This window comes from Xiphophorus hellerii, chromosome 5 (assembly GCF_003331165.1).
Source record: "Xiphophorus hellerii strain 12219 chromosome 5, Xiphophorus_hellerii-4.1, whole genome shotgun sequence".
Taxonomy (NCBI): domain Eukaryota; kingdom Metazoa; phylum Chordata; class Actinopteri; order Cyprinodontiformes; family Poeciliidae; genus Xiphophorus; species Xiphophorus hellerii.
In genome coordinates, this window is record NC_045676.1 from 9,216,863 (window position 1) to 9,234,073 (window position 17,211).

At 37.6% G+C, this 17,211-nt stretch overlaps 2 protein-coding genes across 6 annotated transcripts; both read left to right on the forward strand.

Moving 5' to 3' along the window:
- Positions 1 to 3,615: 3,615 nt before the first annotated feature.
- pglyrp2 (peptidoglycan recognition protein 2) lies at positions 3,616 to 8,631 on the forward strand. The gene is made up of 4 exons (XM_032563008.1): positions 3,616 to 3,859; positions 5,372 to 6,232; positions 7,100 to 7,310; positions 8,001 to 8,631. Exons 1-4 carry the CDS (start codon positions 3,790 to 3,792, stop codon positions 8,302 to 8,304), a joined length of 1,446 nt encoding a protein of 481 aa, XP_032418899.1. The 5' UTR covers positions 3,616 to 3,789; the 3' UTR covers positions 8,305 to 8,631.
- A 1,183-nt stretch (positions 8,632 to 9,814) lies between these two features.
- On the forward strand, positions 9,815 to 16,888 carry LOC116720022 (lysozyme g-like). 5 transcript variants are annotated; one of them, XM_032563012.1, is made up of 6 exons: positions 13,939 to 14,013; positions 14,665 to 14,756; positions 14,990 to 15,067; positions 15,163 to 15,359; positions 15,454 to 15,592; positions 16,156 to 16,888. In XM_032563012.1, the coding sequence occupies exons 2-6, from the start codon at positions 14,753 to 14,755 to the stop codon at positions 16,287 to 16,289; spliced, it is 552 nt and encodes a 183-aa protein (XP_032418903.1). In that variant the 5' UTR covers positions 13,939 to 14,013; positions 14,665 to 14,752; the 3' UTR covers positions 16,290 to 16,888. The 5 variants fall into 5 exon arrangements, with proteins under 5 accessions (XP_032418904.1, XP_032418903.1, XP_032418905.1 ...); XM_032563013.1 differs by lacking the exons at positions 13,939 to 14,013; positions 14,665 to 14,756 and adding an exon at positions 9,815 to 9,903; XM_032563014.1 differs by lacking the exon at positions 14,665 to 14,756 and having other exon boundaries at positions 13,995 to 14,013.
- Positions 16,889 to 17,211: the final 323 nt, after the last annotated feature.

Below are 17,211 nucleotides of genomic sequence, written 5' to 3' on the forward strand. Positions count from 1 at the left end.
TGGAGAGACAGGTTTAAAGTCGGGGATAATCAGAAACCAATATGGAGAGTTTTTTATAAGCCCCCTTTGAGTAAGGGGGTAAGCGACCTTCAGTGGAGGATTTTGCACGGTGCTGTAAGTGTTAACAGTTTTATAGTTAAATTTAGAAAAGATTTAAATGAGTTTTGTCCTTTTTGTGAAGAAGTAGAAACTATTTTTCACATGTTTCTTGAGTGTAAAAGACTTTCACCATTGTTTTTCTTGTTAGAAGATGTTTTTTTAAAATGTGGTGTCTATTGGTCTGAAGTAGCGTTTATATTCGGTGCAGGTTATACAAAAAAGGAATCTAGTAAGTGGAATTTGTTAAATTTTCTTATTGGACAGGCGAAATTTTCCATTTATATTAGTAGAAGAAATAAACTAAATGGTGTTTTGGGGGGGAAATGTCGACAGGATGTTTATTCTGATGGTAAAACATAGAGTAAAAGCAGAATTTATGTTCTTTTCATTGATGAATAACTTAATAGAATTTTTCTCTTTGTGGTGTTTTAATAATGTCATATGTTCTGTGGTTGATAGAAAGCTAGTTTTCAATTCAATGTTTGCATGAAAGAATGAACTAAATGCTGTCAAAATGTATTTTTATTGAAAAATAAATGTGGTGTTAAAAATCAAAACAATCTTTCTTTCTTTCTTTCTTTCTTTCTTTCTGTAAATGGAGCAGTATTATGTATTTTTATGTAGTAACGTTTCATAGCACAATCAAGTAATTTTGTTACCCCCAGCTATACAACAGCTATATTTATCAAACATAACATAAAATAAATTTGACTTAGCAATTTAATACCTTTAAATTGGGCCTCTGTCTCTTTAAGAAGCTCCTGGTCTTTCCGACACAGCATGCCATCACAACAAGGTTTCTCCATTAAGCCTTCAACAACATTGTTAGGGGTGTTGGTGTTTGTATGATAATACATCGTTCCACCAGGTGTTTGCTAATTGCTGCTGCAACTAGCTTGAAGGAGCAGATTTTAAAAAAATATATTTTTATTTTTACAATGGCAGTTTCTGAAAAATATTTGAGAATTTTGCACACAAATGTTTAATCTAATTTAAATTAGAAGTCAATATATATTACTGACATATTATTTTACTTTTTACTTTTCTTAGTAACATTTTAACATATCATTGAATTCCTGATTACGGTCTCATCAAACTTCATGTGACAGTGAACTTTGACTTTGGTGAGGAAACTGCTGAGGATGAGGACGGCCTCCGTGATGCCACCTGTGAAGACTGCACAGTTGAAGCCACTGTTTTCCTTGAGGACTGAGATGAAGGTGTTGATAAAGGGTTCACTCTCAATAATATAGGAGGTCCTGTCATCGTGGTTAGTCTGGTCAAGCTTAACTCTCTCCACACAGCCACCTTGGAGATACAGAATCATAGTGGAAGATAGGAAATAAATATTTATTTCTGTTTAATTTCTCATAGTTTGATGTCTAAAAAAGAGACCCTGAAAACTAAAGCATCTGCCCAGTGCCATATGATGCCTGATTGAATACGCAGAAAATCTGGAACTAAAAAAAAAAGATATACTTTCCCAATCCCTGTATTTCTCATATTTGCATCAGTCACAGAGATAAGCATAACATATGTTCTCAGACAAAGATAAAAATGAAAATAGTTAATCTAAAACTAAGTAAAAATTGAAATTTGAAAGCACAAAGAGAGGACCAATGTTGTTCCTAGATATAAAAAGAAACAATCAGTTTTGTGGTGGTCCCATTCTGAGTGTCGGTGAGCTGACCCAGTTCTGACAGCAGGTGGCGATACGAGCCACACACACAGAGGTTTGTATTAGGACTTTGTATGGATTTACATTCATTTTAGTAGCTACATTTATGCCTCACAGAAACACTTTACTAGTCTATTCCTAACCCCAACCCCTAACCAAAACTTACACAATACCTCTAAATCAGTGGAACTGCAAAAAACGTTCTCACCTTAATTGACCTTCCCTTTAAGGTCATTTAAGGTGACCTTAAAATGTGAAAAGTGGTCCTTTATGTGTACGATATGCAAGTAAATTTTGAGTGTTGTGCAGGAATAGATGGCTAGCAACTAATTTATGAGTTTTTCTTATTACAACAACGTTTTCCTTCTTTCCAACAAAGTAAAACTGGTGTGCATCCATTTTTATTTAAATTTAACTCAAATCACAGTTTCTGCAAAGGATTTATTTAAGGTTAACAGCCAAAACACACAAATCATTTTAAAATTTATATTAAAAAAGCTTCTTTAGAAATAGCTTTAAGTTTATTTCAAAATTCAGTGGACATGGAAATGAAAAGGGAAATGAAAAATCAAAAATGGATAATAGGATGAAGGAAGAGTAGAATAATATTCTAGAAGTCTGCACCTGCAGAAAGAGAAGTGAGAAACCACAGAGATTTTCACAGAGGGAAATGGGCCCCAGAACTCTGAGTTTGTATCTATATCTAACTAAACTATATTAGCAACAGCACAAAAACTAAGGTAAAACTTTAAAGATATACCCTTTTAAAAAAGTGCATTACAAATGTAGTTTCAACTCTTACAGCATTTTATTTTATATTATTTTATTTTTACCCAGATTATTTTGAAGATTGAATTCTAAAACATGATATAAATAGATTTAAACATGACAAAAAATATAATTTTTTTTGGTTTCACATTTTCATTTTGGGTGTACAGAACTTGGCAAATAATGTCATAAAATTAATTGAACACTAATGATACCAATGTTTGTTTCTAATTCCAGATTTCCAGTAGATTAAAGGCCTACTTCGCCTTTCCAGGAACTCTGGATTATATTTGATCTGGTTTAAAGTGTAAAATAAATAGCTGGGTGGAGTTCAGATTGGATCCTTAACCCATTCTTCCTCAAACCTGATTTGATTTAATAAAACAGGGTTTGGTTACAGGTTAGAGTGGTCACTTTACCTGATATGCATGTTTCTGAACTATGGGATTAAGTGAGAATAAACCCACAAAATCACAGAGAGAACGGACAAACTCCACACAGAAAGGCAAAATCTAGGTTTTGACCACATGATTAGAATATTATTAAAAAGTCCACTTATTTCAGGCTCTTTATCACTAATAATTACACATAGATGGATATTTAAAAGCCTTTAAACATGAAAAAGAACAAGCTGCTTGGCAGGATTTCTAAAAATAAAAAAAATCCTCCTGCAAGCAAGGTTTTCTAAACTTGTTTTTTCCCCACAAATCTACGTTCAGTTAACTGGTCATGATGAGCAGTGACTAAGATGTTTCCTCACTCTGGTTGCAGTCAGCAGTTAGATGGTAAATAGTAACTCTACATGTGCTTTATTTTTCACATCGGTTGCATTCAAGCAAACACACAGAAGAAGCCATGAATGGATCTGCTTGTAAGGACAACAATGACATGTCAGATCTTATTTTTAAAAAAAAAAAGAAAAACAAACCTTCATCATAGCTGTTTTTATTAACCAGGAGAAGCAGACTTTGCTGCTTGACTGTAGGCTAAATCAATATTTGTACCAACGAGTGCGCAAATAGTACTATTGGGACAGGACATTGCAGTCAAGCATGTACACCCACACACAAAAAGAAACGTACACAAAACCCTCAGAAGCCCCTCCAGACTCTTACTGGGGAGGAGATTTTTTTATGGCAACTGATAGAGCGCAAAACAAGAGATTCCTCAAATCTTAGATGTATCCTGTTATCTTATTTAATCAAAAAACTGGACATTAAAAGCTAACAACCAGGAAATGCAACATGATTTTTTTTCGATTTACATTTTTGGTTCTTGCTTTAAACTTCTTAACCGTCTACAACAGGCCAGCAGGTAAGCTCAATAAGTTCAAAGACAATTAACCTTTATAACTGAATACTGTCTTTCTAGAGCATTTATCCACAGATAATTTTGACAGAGCTAAGTGTGTTAATATCATCCTAGAAGAAAAAGGCACCTAATCTGAAGAGGTTAATATGGAAGAAGATACTTTACACAGAAATGTGACAATATTCATTTACTTAACACTTTAAACACAGACATGAGAAACGTTTGTAAGAAAATTCACATTTTAAAACTTTGCTGGGATAAAAAAAAAAGTATTGTAGTTGATGCATATTTGTAATTGTAAGCATAAATGTTTGTTTTGGATGCATTATTAAAAACACATGACAGGCGTACTGTGGTGGCGTAGGGGATAGCGCGACCCACATTTGGAGGCCTTGACGTGGCCGTCGTGGGTTCTATATCTGGACCTGACGATATTTGCCACATGTCTTCTCCCCTTTCCTGTCAGTCTATTTTCATATAAGGGACACTAGAGCCCACAAAATACCTGCTGGAGGGGAGAGAAAAAAACACATAACAAAATTAAACATAGTCTTTTAACATTGTTAGGATCACATTCATTTTTGTCCTGTTTGTTGAAACTCCAAAGCCTTACAAGATCTGCATGGTTGGGCTGAAATCAGTTTCTCCAGCATCTCCTCTGGAATGTCATTAAAAGAATCCATGTCTTCACAGAAAAAATATTTGCTTTCTCTTTAAATGGGACCTATTGTTCAAAATGTACATGTTGCACATTTTTATATTTCCATTTGGGTCTCAAGTGCTTCTAAAAACAGCCGTTGCTCTTAAAAAAAAACACCCAGGTATTTTTTGGGTAGTTTTTGGTTCTTGCTTTAAACTAAAGCAGGAACTTATTTTTTGGCAATAAGTTCCTGTTTTTTGGTGTCCAGAACAATTTCAGAAACCTCCCGATTGTTGAGTCACATTGGCGGGCATTACACCGTTACCTAGGAAACCCAGCCCATCACCTTAGCAACCCAAGTGGAGCTCCAGCACATTTGGTCAGCTGGTTTTACCGCTTGCATTTGCTGTACAATGGCTGCTGGAAAAGACACGCGGCTCCACTTCTGCTTTTCAAAGATGTGTGGTTGTATTATTGTGCATCTGTTGACTGCCATTTTCAGATGCAAGTGTAAACGTTGAGTTGGGGACGTGGCCAGAAGCAGATTAATTGGATTTAAAGTGACAAGATGTCCTAAAACAGCTCAAAATAGGCAGAACTGACCAGACTGAAATCTTATTGTCTAAGAATGATTTTGTGCAAAAAGATTTGATGAACATTTTTTGTATTGTCTATAGACCTATTCTAACCTGTTCAAGGAAGCATAATAGGTCATCTTTAAAGCAGTTTTTTATTGAGTCCAACATTCATTTTAGTTTAAGGCTTGTAATTAAGACTCAATCTCAAAAGCCACAAGTGAACGTCCATAAAGTGAGTGGCTTTCTGGGTCAATGACTTTACTGATCTATAATAAACATCCATCATATTTCTTTCAGGCGTCAACTTGCGTAACATGGAGAGCTTCATCCAAGCTGTGCAGCAGGTTGAAGACTCCAACCCTGGTCTGTCGCCTCTGGCTCTGGTTAGAGCTTTGCGGAGGACGGCTGGCCATGATGATCTGATGACTATCCATTTCTTAGGCGCATCGCACAATCTTAGTGACACAGAGGGTTTGGAGGGATCAATCCTTAATGCAACATCCTTCAGCTTTTTTGATAAGGCTATCCACCACATTGTGACTGACAACGGTGAGGAGCGCGGGGTGGTCCTCGCTCCGGACGGGACCACGGTTGCTCTTGCACCCCTATTGTTAGGGATTGAATCAGGACTGAAAGCCACGATGGAAGGAACAGAAGCTCTTGGGATCTTTCCTCTGTCCCTCGGTAGGACGTTAGGCCTGTCGTTTCTAAGCCTTCAGGACATCCCACCATCCATGCGTCTGGGTCCCAACGGGTGCTGGGACAATGTGGAGCAGCCAAAGGTGTTTAAGTTATCTCGGCCTGCCACTCTGGCCACAGATGCTGTTATACATGGTGGCATGGATGGACTTCTACTGGGCATGCATCTCAGCAAGTTGCCAGCATCTGAGCAGCCTCTGGCCCTCAGTGAGATCTTAAGGGGATACTATAATTTCACTCTGACTGAGAAACAAGGCATCGATGCTGTGACAAGCTACATTAGCCCAAAGAGAAGGCAACTTTCAAGGCAACTTCTGGAGCCACTTGATCTTCACACTGAAGTGATGACGACACTAACATTGGTCTGGAAGCTGGAGAAGACAGAATGGATTGCTCAGGACTCTAGTTTGGGAAAGGCGGTGCAGGAAGGATTAAATACATTTATGCACAGATACCTGGGTGAGTAATGTTATTATGTCGGAGGTATTTAAGCATAAAATAAGGCTGCAGGTAAAACCTGATCTTAAAAGATAAACTTTCAAAATCAGTTTTTACTTGCTCTTGCTAGACAAACTGTACTTTTGTTAATTTTAGATTTTGATGTCATCTGGTGACATTATGATATATTTGTAAAGAGGTGAAAGAGCAACTTACAAAAATGTTCACATTCCTTGAACTTTTTTAAACATTTGTACCAAGTTTCTCATGCTACAAACAACCTTCAATGTATTTTATTGGGATTTTATGTGATAGATCAACACAACAAAGTGCATGGATTTCTATTCAGTCTGAACACACTACAGAGAACTGTGATAGTGGCAGCATCATGCTGTGTAGGGATGCTTGTCTTTTGCAGAGGCAAAGAAGTGGGTCAGATTATGAAGAAATGATGAATTAGCTAAATACTGAACCATACCACCTAGCATAGCATAGAATAGCATAGCATAGCTCAGCATATCAAACCATAGCATAACAAAGATTATATTAGCATAACATATCAAACCATACCACACAGCATAGAATAGCATAGCATAGTAAACTGTAGCATAGCAAGAAGCACTTTAAAATTTGAAGAATGTTGATTAATGTGCTGCAAAAAAATGTAGGATTAAAAGAAAAGGCAGACTATTGGTTACAAATATAGAAAACCTCAAGATGAAAAGTTATAAATTTAGCAAAGAAATAAAACAATCATAGACAAAGTCTCACTTTGTTTTGAAGGGCAGGAAGCACAAAAATACTTTGGCATTGTACAATAAACTGACACATATATAAATGATGGTGTTCTGAGATAGGAACTAATTAACGGTGTCCTCCTGAATGCAGATTGCCCTCAGATCATCCCTCGCTGCCAGTGGGGGGCGAAAGCTTCACGGGATACACCGATTCCACTCTCCCTCCCACTCAAGTTTCTCTATGTTCACCATACTTACGAGCCTTCGGCGCCTTGTTTATCTTTCTCAAGATGCTCCCATAACATGAGGTCCATGCAACGTTTTCACCAAGAAGATCGTGGATGGAATGACATTGGATATAGGTAATCAAGTTTTGAAAGTTCCACTTTGTTGCAGAATTGGATATGAAGATCGAAACCTATACTATTGAATTAAAAATGTGATCATATGTTATCTTTTCTTTGACTAAATTTGTTGTATAAGGGTTCACAAAGTTGAATAGTTCTGATAACCATGAGCCTGTTTTATTTGTTTCAAATTGCATGAACAAAATTTCTGATCTGATAATGAATTTTGTTAAACATCACAATGAATTCAGCTCAGAAACATTTAGTGTGAACAGGACATTATCCTCAACCACTAAAATAAAATTTTCCTTAGTAAAATACAAGAGTCAGATCAATGTAACGCTCTTCCATCTCAGGATACAAAAACAAGCCGCTAAGCATTCTGGGAAATAGTTCTCACTCTTGTCTTTTACTTCTTTTAGTTTTTTTAAGTGCTAACCTAAAAACTCTAGTTTATTCAACTCTTGGAGGTTTGACAAAATGAATAGAAAGTTACTGCTGTACCTTTATCTTTCACAAACTCACATTTAGGTTCGAAATCTAAAACTTTACATTTATTTAGAGAGTAGAAGAAAGTAGACACAAATACTAAATGTGGCTCAAATGTTTTACAGTGTATGGGAACCAGCTGCTAAAACGCATAACAACTCATGTCATGATTTCTGATATGTTGAATTATCTATCTTGTTGTATCTTTGTTTTCAGCTTCGTGGTTGGATCTGATGGTTACGTCTATGAAGGACGGGGTTGGAACCACGTCGGCAGACACACCAGGGGACACAACGCCTTGGGCTACGGCGTGTCCATCATTGGAAACTACACGGCCACACTGCCATCTCGCCACGCCATGGACCTGCTGCGGAACCACCTGGCGCTCTGCGCTGTGAATGGAGGAGGCCTGACAGGAAACTACACCATCCAAGGCCACAGGCAGGTGGTGAACTACACCTCCTGTCCTGGAGATTCCTTGTTTTCAGAAATTAGAAGTTGGGAACATTTTAGAGGATGACACAAGATTCCTAAATCTAATTTTGACCTCTGATGTAGTTTGATTAATGTGAATTGGTTAATTTATCCAATGAAGAAGCTTCAATTAAGACCCATGTGGTTGATATCAGATTTTGTTAAACAGATTAACTAAGAAGTTATTATGCTTTTCTTTCCCAGACTAGTTTAAAGAATACTAAAGTAACAAATTACGTTAATAGAGTAATGGAGTAGAGATGGCAAAATGTTCCCTAAAGCAATGTCACTTTTCAGTTGCAGAAGAATAAAAGAAAATTTCACCACATTTGACTGTTTTTGAGATCTAGTTCACTCTCTATCTAACCAACAACAAACATCACAAAAAACAGACTGCAGCTGTTAAAAATAATAACAAAAAGTTGTGATTTTCTTATATTTCTCAATAAAATCTCTACATAACCACACTCCATTCAACATCTGAATTTGAGTCAACGCCATAATAATCCTCGCCAGACAACAGAAAGCATCCTAGATGACTGTTGTTAAGAAAAATGATTATTTTTTGGTGCTTAATACAGTTAATCTACGACATGTGTAACAGTTATATACAATACTCTTATTTGGAACAGGTCTCGTCTGAGATGCGGTAAGCAGACAAAGCAGGGCCCTTTTTTTTCCTCCCCCGCTGACACCACAGCAATAAAATTTACAGTCCGATGGGGAGGGGAAGAGACTCTTTGGCGCCAGGGATCTTCCGTATCAGGCAGCGATGAGCACCTAAGAGGTCCGCCCCTTTTGCTTGGACAAAAAACAGACACCTTTGCCATAATGAGGGGAGTTTCCAAGTTCTCTGAGTGCTGAGGGAGTTTCTAATAGGTCAGCACGAGGAACGCCTTCTTTGCATATATTAAATAGGGAAACACCTCTTTAGTTTATAATTCCAGGTCAGCACCCGAGAGTTTGAGTTTTTTTCCATCTTTTTCTCCACGTGGGCGCCTTTGTATGTCTCTGTGTTTCGTGTTGTCTGTTTCCCCTTGTCTGTATAAAATGTATATCTCTGTATCTCTGCAGCTTTGTTAACTGATTCATGCGTTGCTTTGTATGAGATTAAACTCCGTGATCTGTGACGTCAACACGTTTTGTTGTTGTTTCGTTTTAGCAGCACGCGGTCGCTGCACGTCGCCCACGGAGAACGTCACTCGCCGATCCCGGGCAAAATTAAAAGAGGAAGAAGGAGCCAAACGTTTTGTCCAAAGCTAGCATTAAATGATCCTCTTTTTTTAATACTGTAAAACACTAAATGTTTGTATTTTAAGACTTTATTTTCAGCACAACAACATTCATCCACATGTTCTGCTTTCATACAGCAAATGATGTACTGGAAATGAGCGAGCATTATCACTCTTGGCGTAAAAATCTGGTTTCCTGTTTTCAAAATGCACACAAACACTCCAACGGTCAGAATGGGACTTTTCATGCACAATTTCCTGTGTTGCACTGAGTGTGATAACACAGACGAAAGTAAAAAGTTTATAAAAGATTGTCCTGCATCCACTGCGATTACACCCCAGACGGCAGGACAGTGAACAGATCTTCCACTTCAGCTCCAAGTGAGCATCAGCAAGAGAAACTGCAACAATGAGTGAGTACTTTTATTGTTTATATGATGTATTTTGTCCGGCCAAATTCTGCTGTAACATTTAAAAGAAACAGAAGTATTCATTTTATCTCCTTAAATATAAAATATTTTATTTATTACGTAAAAAATAAACATTATTTCAGACATAGCTTGCTCAAAATGTGGTACTGGGTTTACCATCAGAACGTCAGTTTCCAAAACCACACACACACAAATATGGAAAAGCTCACGTGGGATTAGTACGACCTCACCAGACAGGGCACAGAGTAAAAAACTTATGAGGTCCAAATGACCCCAGTGCTTAAAACCGCTGGAGGGTCAATAAACAATTAGTAGCAGAGGAATCAACAGAGTTTATTCCTCGCAGAGAATTCAGAGGTGATTGTGCTTCCTGTCTCCACCCTGTTGCTCTTCCTGTTTGGTGAAATGCACTCATGCTGTGTGGGGAAAGTCTCAAAATTAGGGTGTGCATGACGTTTGACAGAATTATGAGAAAAATATGAGAAATGAGAATAAAAAGTCAAAGTTCTGAGCAAAAATACAGACTTATGAGAAAAAAGTCAAAATTCTAAGAAAAACATTCAGAATTTTGTGGAAAAAGTCAGAATTTGAAAAAAAGTTAAAATTCTCAGAATTCTGACTTTTTACCTCAGAAGATTTAATTCTTTTATTTTTCCTCTGTCCATAGTCGTGTTCTGTAGTTTTCATTTGTCCTCTGCAAAATTCTATCAATGTAATGATGTTCGGTATTATTTAACTTTAAGAAGTACTCTCTCATAACTTAAAATCTAAAAGGTTGAACTTTTCAAGAATTATAAACAAACATAGCCGGAAAAGTAACATTAAAGAAAAATACATTGTTTTTAACCTTCATTAAACTTAGGCTACCTTTTACTGTATCTGTCTGTAGCGCTGAACTCGAAAGACCAAAATAATCGATCGCAGATCACTAGATCTTGTTTTCCCTTTTGGTTGTCTAAAATAGTTTTATAACCACTACAGAGGCAGCTGTTTAGTTATATTTTAGAGGTTTATTAATGAATTTCACCAATACATTTTACCACAACCGGCCCTTTGAGGACATTCATAATCCTGATTTGGCCCAAAATAAAACTGAGTTTGACATTTTTGGACTGAAGGCATACTATCGCCACTTACTGGATGAAATTATGATGCCTGTACAACGTAATTATCACGTTTGTATAATTTAATGATGATGTTTATACAATACTACATTACGTTTGTGCAATTTAATTAGCACTGTTGAGACGTTTACTCCAGACACGCACCATACATGCACGCACACACAACTACGGACACAAAGATTCTACACAAAAGCCTTTTGTTTTATATCCTCCTGACTACCAGGGAAAAAAATATTGTCCAATCACAATTTTTTTTAAATTCCACAATCTTTGTAAGGTAAATAGAAGACTGCAAAAAAAATTTTTGGAAAAAAAGTTTTTATTTTTGAAATATCATATGTCCACTACAGTGGACATCGGAACTCCATACGTTTAAAATTGAACCTTGATGGCAACCAGTTTGTCCCAAAGAAAATATCCAAACATCAACATAAGAATGAATTTCACATTGACAAAACTGTCCATCATCACACTAACAAATATTAGTGTGAGTATCATAGCAATTCCTGTGCTTAATTGCTATGATACTTCAAAAAGCAATTCCCCTTCTTGGAAACACAAAGGAACACTTTGCACTTTGTGCACATCACATATGTTTTGCTTGTGCAGCCAGATCTGCGACATCTTGACGCATGTGTTTCGTCCACCATCTCTGGAAGATGGATGGCACCGTAGTGTCTCAGAGCTGCATTTGGCTGTGGTTTCCACTTTTGACGTGGAGGAGTGTAGTCATCTTCACTGTCACTTCCAATTCCTGCTTGGGCCCGAGTAATCAACTCCTCACCAAGGAGCAGTTTGAAGTTAAGCAACTTCAGTGGTTTCTTCCCCAGAAACTGGCAGTCACTCTTATACTGAAGCCATGAGTTGGTAATTGCCAGGTCAAAAAAGTGGAAAACTGCACGCACTGTCCATTTCCAAGTGCGAGAAGCCATCCTGTAGAAACTCAACATTTGGTCAACCAAGTCCACGCCACCCATGTTGGTGTTGTACTCAGCAATTGCTAGTGGCCTTGACACCTGGACAAATCTTTTGTCTTTCTTGGACCATCTTCTGCGTGTGTCCTGAGGTTCAATGCCATAGGCAGAGGATGCCATGACAACTGGCTTGTTGTCCAACCATTTTATGACAGCAACTTCAGAAGGGCTTCGTCTGACAACCATCTCTGATTCACCTCTTCCTTTCTTTTTGAAGGTCTTGTCCTCTATGATCTTACAGTCCTTTGGAATCCTGTTACTCATGAGCGTTCCAGTTCCTGTTAATCCTTTTGTCATCAGGGTATCAAGGAGGTTGATTGTTGTAAAGAACCTGTCAAGGAACAGGTGGGTTCCTTGAGGAACAGACTCTGCCAAATGAAGAACAGCTTGTTCTCCAATGCCATTTCCTCCTGTAACTTGGAAGGTAGTCTTACCTTGGTAGACTACAAAGTCCAAGACCAGACCAGTCGGTGCAGCCAAGACAAACACTTTCAATCCAGTTGGATGTGGTTTGCCTGGTACATACTGGCGCACTGGGCATCGACCAGTAAATGGAACCATTTGTTCATCAATGCACAATTTCCCTGTTCTAGGCAGACTCAAACATCCTTGCCTTACTTTGGTCAAGAGGGGCCTGATTCTCCACAAGAGATCACTTCTTTTTTCATCATCTGAGACATCAAGGTCATTGACGATCTTGATGGAGTTTCTAAGCTTGTAAAACCGATTTCTGGTCATAGATTCTGCCACAATTTGAACTCTCGTATTTGAGGCCCAATACATTTGAATGTTTGGGTATCCTAGACAGCCCATGTAAATAGAATTCCCAAAGAATGTCTTCAGTTCATCAGGAGTGGTATTTAATGTTGCTCCAGACACAAGGACTTCACGCTGATTTGTGCACAGGGCCATCACTTCAAACACAGAGTCATCAATGTACTGCTTAAAATAATCCATTGGGGTCTAGTTTTGGCGTGTCATGGCATCATTGCTCTGAATGATGGGAGAATCACTGTGTTGGAATTGGAATCTTAAAAAAAAACAATAAAGGAAAATAAAACAAAATTAGAATGAGTCTCAATTTTTAGAGAATAAATACGTTTTTTTAGAATACAAACTCAAGGTGTACTTCGTATTCTGGCTCCACAGAGGACGCCTACTGGACTGAGATGTGGACTGTCTTGCTTCATCTGACTCTGCATCTGCTTGCCCTGCCTGAATTTCATCCTCAGAGCTCTCTGAATCAACTTCCTCTGCTTCTGCCTGAAACATTGCATCTTCACCTTCTTCATCAGACAACTCAATATCTGAGTCTCCATCAATAATCCGCAGTAAAATTCTCTCTGCATCTGAGAACGACTCCCTTTCTTGTCATTTAAAGAAATCAACAAAAAAAACCAAAAAAACAGAGGAAATAACTACAAATGTCCACTACAGAGGACAATTTTTCAACTTTTAAATACTACAATAAAATACAGTCAAAATACTTCATAGAATGTTTTAATATGTTGCTAAGAGACTTATTTAGAATATGCCAACAACATTTTTAACCAAAATTTGCACAATAAGAAGTATTATGGACTTACTTTTTTTCTTCCCATAAAATGTGCTTGTACAGACGGACGCCATTTTCTGAGTGAGGAAAAGTAAGGTTCAAAAGCCCCACTCCTTCACATTTGGTATCATTGAAAAGCCCTAAATGTCCTCTGTAGATAGCAAAAGGAATTAATTCAGCAGTATGCAGTGGGTGGGAGATATTCAAGTTTACAAATGTCCTCTACAGAGGACAAATTTGAACTACTGGTATGGACACTTTCTGTAGAAACGAAACTTAACTTTAGCTCATCGTCTGACCACTAGAAGGACCTTAGTGACGTAACACATCAGCAGACCAGGAGGCGGACTTTAGGATATAAGCAATGTGTCTTCCATGTTTGAGCAGATGCTGTATAGATTCGGGTCTTTACACTTGACATCCACATAAGCCTGTAAGGGTAAGCGTCTCTTTCTTTTTAGCGCTAAAAAGAATAAAATAAGTAAAGTCTGATTATTTGTGTCGACTGAATTTCCTGCATGTGTGGTCACATGGTTCCGGTCCATCAGTAAACTCAGTCCACAACAGCACATTATCTGATAAAAGTACCATGTTTATGAAAGATAATTGTTACGTTTGAATAATATAATTTTATTGTAATGTAGTGTGTGTAGTGTGTAGTTGTGTTTAAAAGCTTGACAATAATACGCTTCTGTACTACACCGCCTGGTTTGATAGGTTTTTATTTGTCTGAGTCAATCTGTAGTCTAAGGAGAAATTAATGTTCTGTGCACTACGTCCTGCATTGATCAAAAAGGGCAGAATAAGTTTGTGCAAAAGGAAGTAAAATTAGTCAATAAATAAATGACACTCTGACACAATAATTAAGCTAGCGAGTGATATCTTTTTTAAAAAAGAAAACGCCCGTCTAATCGGGCGTGGTTCTTGGGAAACTTTTTCCTTTGGGTGCGTCTCCCTCCTCTGCAAACAACTGACGTTGAGTGTGAAAGCACAAATAGACGTGAAACAGAAACTAAAACCAACTGCAGTATGTCAGAATGAAAGCGAAACGTGAAAGGAAAAAGGTTATAAAAGCCTGTCCTGCATCCAGCACGTTCCTAGTCCACTCCTGACTGCTGAACAGGGAGCAGATCTTCCACTTCAGCTTAAAGTGAACTTCAGCAAGAGAAACTGCAACGATGAGTGAGTATTTTATTGGTTATATGATGCATGATGTCTGGTCAAATGCTGATGTCAGACTTAAAAGTAAGAGACTTTTTTTTTTTGGCCTTAAATCTAAAGTGTTTCATTAAGTAGGCAAAAACCAAGTATCATTTCAGACAGTGTAGCTGGAGATGTGGTTAAAGAAAGCATTTGATTTTATGTAAAGATTTGTCTATTTCATGCACTTTATGTAAATGCTGATATGTTTACAGGTTATGGAGACATCAACAGAGTTGAAGCTTCAGGTGCTTCTGAGAAGACCTCTCAGCAGGACAGACTGGGTTATTTTGGTAAATACTAAAGATAAGCATATGACTGAACTGAAAATGTTGATCTATTGTGCTGAAAAAGAACAAACTTGTGAAATTGTAACTTCTCCAAACAGGTGTGAGGGCATCAGAAACCATGGCCCAAACGGATTCTGGAAGAATGAATAAGTACAAATCAAAAATCAACAGAGTGGGAAGTCAGTCTGGTATCGATCCCGCCCTTATTGCTGCCATCATCTCCAGAGAGTCCAGAGCTGGAAACGTCCTGCATGACGGTTGGGGGGATCACGGTAACGCCTGGGGACTCATGCAGGTCAACAAATACTATTTAGGTCTAACGTGCAAAATCTTGGCAATTGACTCCAAAAGAAAGATTTACAACTATTTCAATTTCCAAAAACATGTAGGTGGATATTAGACATCACCATAAGGAAGGAGACTGGGACAGCGAGGAGCATCTCCGCCAAGCTACAGGGATCCTTGTTCATTTCATCAAAAGGATTCAGAACAAGTTCCCGAACTGGAGCAAAGAGCAGCAGCTGAAAGGTTTGTTTCTCACAATAGCCTCTTTGAGAAAATACTCTTGAGCAATTGTCTGAAAAGTCTTCCAACTGCCTTTCTTTCACTTGTGAGAAAACTCAAGATTGGGGTGAATTGAAACTTTGGTAATTATATATCGATGTTATGCAATACCAGGTTCAACGTCCTCTTCCCTCTTACATAAATTATTCTACTTCATATCTACAAATCCGCTCTGTTGAAACATGAACATTTGAGGCTGTGGCTCACCTCTCTGACTGAACATTTTACTATTGCATTGCACATTTTGAGAGGCTTACCGCCGCTCTATAGCTAATAAAGCGCCCCCTGCTGTTCAGCATTCAAATTGACTCTGTGTAGCATTCATTGGCAAGTTCACATCTTTGCTGTTCAAATGAATAAATAGTTTAAATATTACATGTGCCATTGTTGATCACTTTACTCTGGTATATATTTTTTCTTCAGCAGGCTGTAGGATAAGTTGGTGAACTAATAAAAAAATATTTAAAAAGCACATTGGCATTCTGGTTGTTATAGTTTGATCATTATGACTTTTCTCTTCTCTGCAGGGGGAATAGCGGCCTACAACATGGGGGATGGTAATGTCCATTCGTATGAAAATGTGGATGAAAAAACGACTGGCAAAGATTACTCCAATGATGTTGTTGCCAGAGCCAAGTGGTACAAAAGAAACGGCTTCTAAAGTCTGCGGCTGATAAGCCAGAGTGTATTCAGCGAAAAAGAAAAAAATACTTTCATGCATGCAACCGTTTTAGATTACTATATGTTTGATCTACTGTATGTCTCCACAGTGAAATAAATACCTTCAATAAAATTCAATCCATTTGTTGAATACACAGATTACACAGTTATCTGTGTATTGAATATATTTTTATTTAGTCGGAGCTAAAGTGGTGGAAAAGTCATGTTTAGAATCAACAGCGTCCATTATTCCCACAGTGTTAAATCTGATGCGTAAAGAGAAATTCATGTTTTGTGCAGAATGTTTTGCATTTGTAATCAAATACTGCTGAATAAATTTTGATAAAATGGTAAACACTTATTATTGAAATAAATGTAACAAAATGCATAATTTTCTCATGTTGCAACCAAATGCAATTAACTGAAGGCTGCAACATTTTCATGGTAACAGTTTATTTGTTGACTTTAGGCTTGATGACTTCACAAAAGACTTGGGATTCAATTTGCCACAGCTGATATCTTACACCAAACAGAAAGTACGTCATTTAAGGGAAACTGACTCTGTCTTGTACTTTAAATAATAAACTCATGTTAATTTTCTTTGTTTCCTGTCAGTTTGCACTGATTACCCAGAACCTGCAGGTCTGAACCCCACATGCAATCAAGTGTAAATGAGGTAAAGAGGTTCAGTGAGATAACTGTGTGCCAATTATAGAAAAATCATGTTCGTGGTAATTTCATTTGTTTACCCAGGTGTTAGGGAGGTAATAATGTCCAACAAGTTAAAAACTAAAGTGGAGTATGACCAGTGTCTTATATTCTTGCTTGCTTGTTAAGTCCATTAAGTGTTTATTACGTTCCTACTAGAGCTACTGCATAACATGGGGAAGGACTAGAAGTGGAGTTTGCCCAAACTCAAAATT

What these genes read in the sequence shown, in the direction of transcription:
- pglyrp2 (XM_032563008.1), top strand. Translation starts at nt 3,790, where the DNA reads ATGATTTTTTTTCGATTTACATTTTTGGTTCTTGCTTTAAACTTCTTA. An exon ending in ATTTATGCACAGATACCTGG is followed by an intron (nt 6,233 to 7,099) that starts GTGAGTAATGTT and finishes TCCTGAATGCAG; the next exon opens with ATTGCCCTCAGATCATCCCT. An exon ending in TGGAATGACATTGGATATAG is followed by an intron (nt 7,311 to 8,000) that starts GTAATCAAGTTT and finishes CTTTGTTTTCAG; the next exon opens with CTTCGTGGTTGGATCTGATG.
- LOC116720022 (XM_032563010.1), top strand. Translation starts at nt 14,980, where the DNA reads ATGTTTACAGGTTATGGAGACATCAACAGAGTTGAAGCTTCAGGTGCT. An exon ending in ACGCCTGGGGACTCATGCAG is followed by an intron (nt 15,360 to 15,453) that starts GTCAACAAATAC and finishes AAAAACATGTAG; the next exon opens with GTGGATATTAGACATCACCA. An exon ending in CAAAGAGCAGCAGCTGAAAG is followed by an intron (nt 15,593 to 16,155) that starts GTTTGTTTCTCA and finishes TCTTCTCTGCAG; the next exon opens with GGGGAATAGCGGCCTACAAC.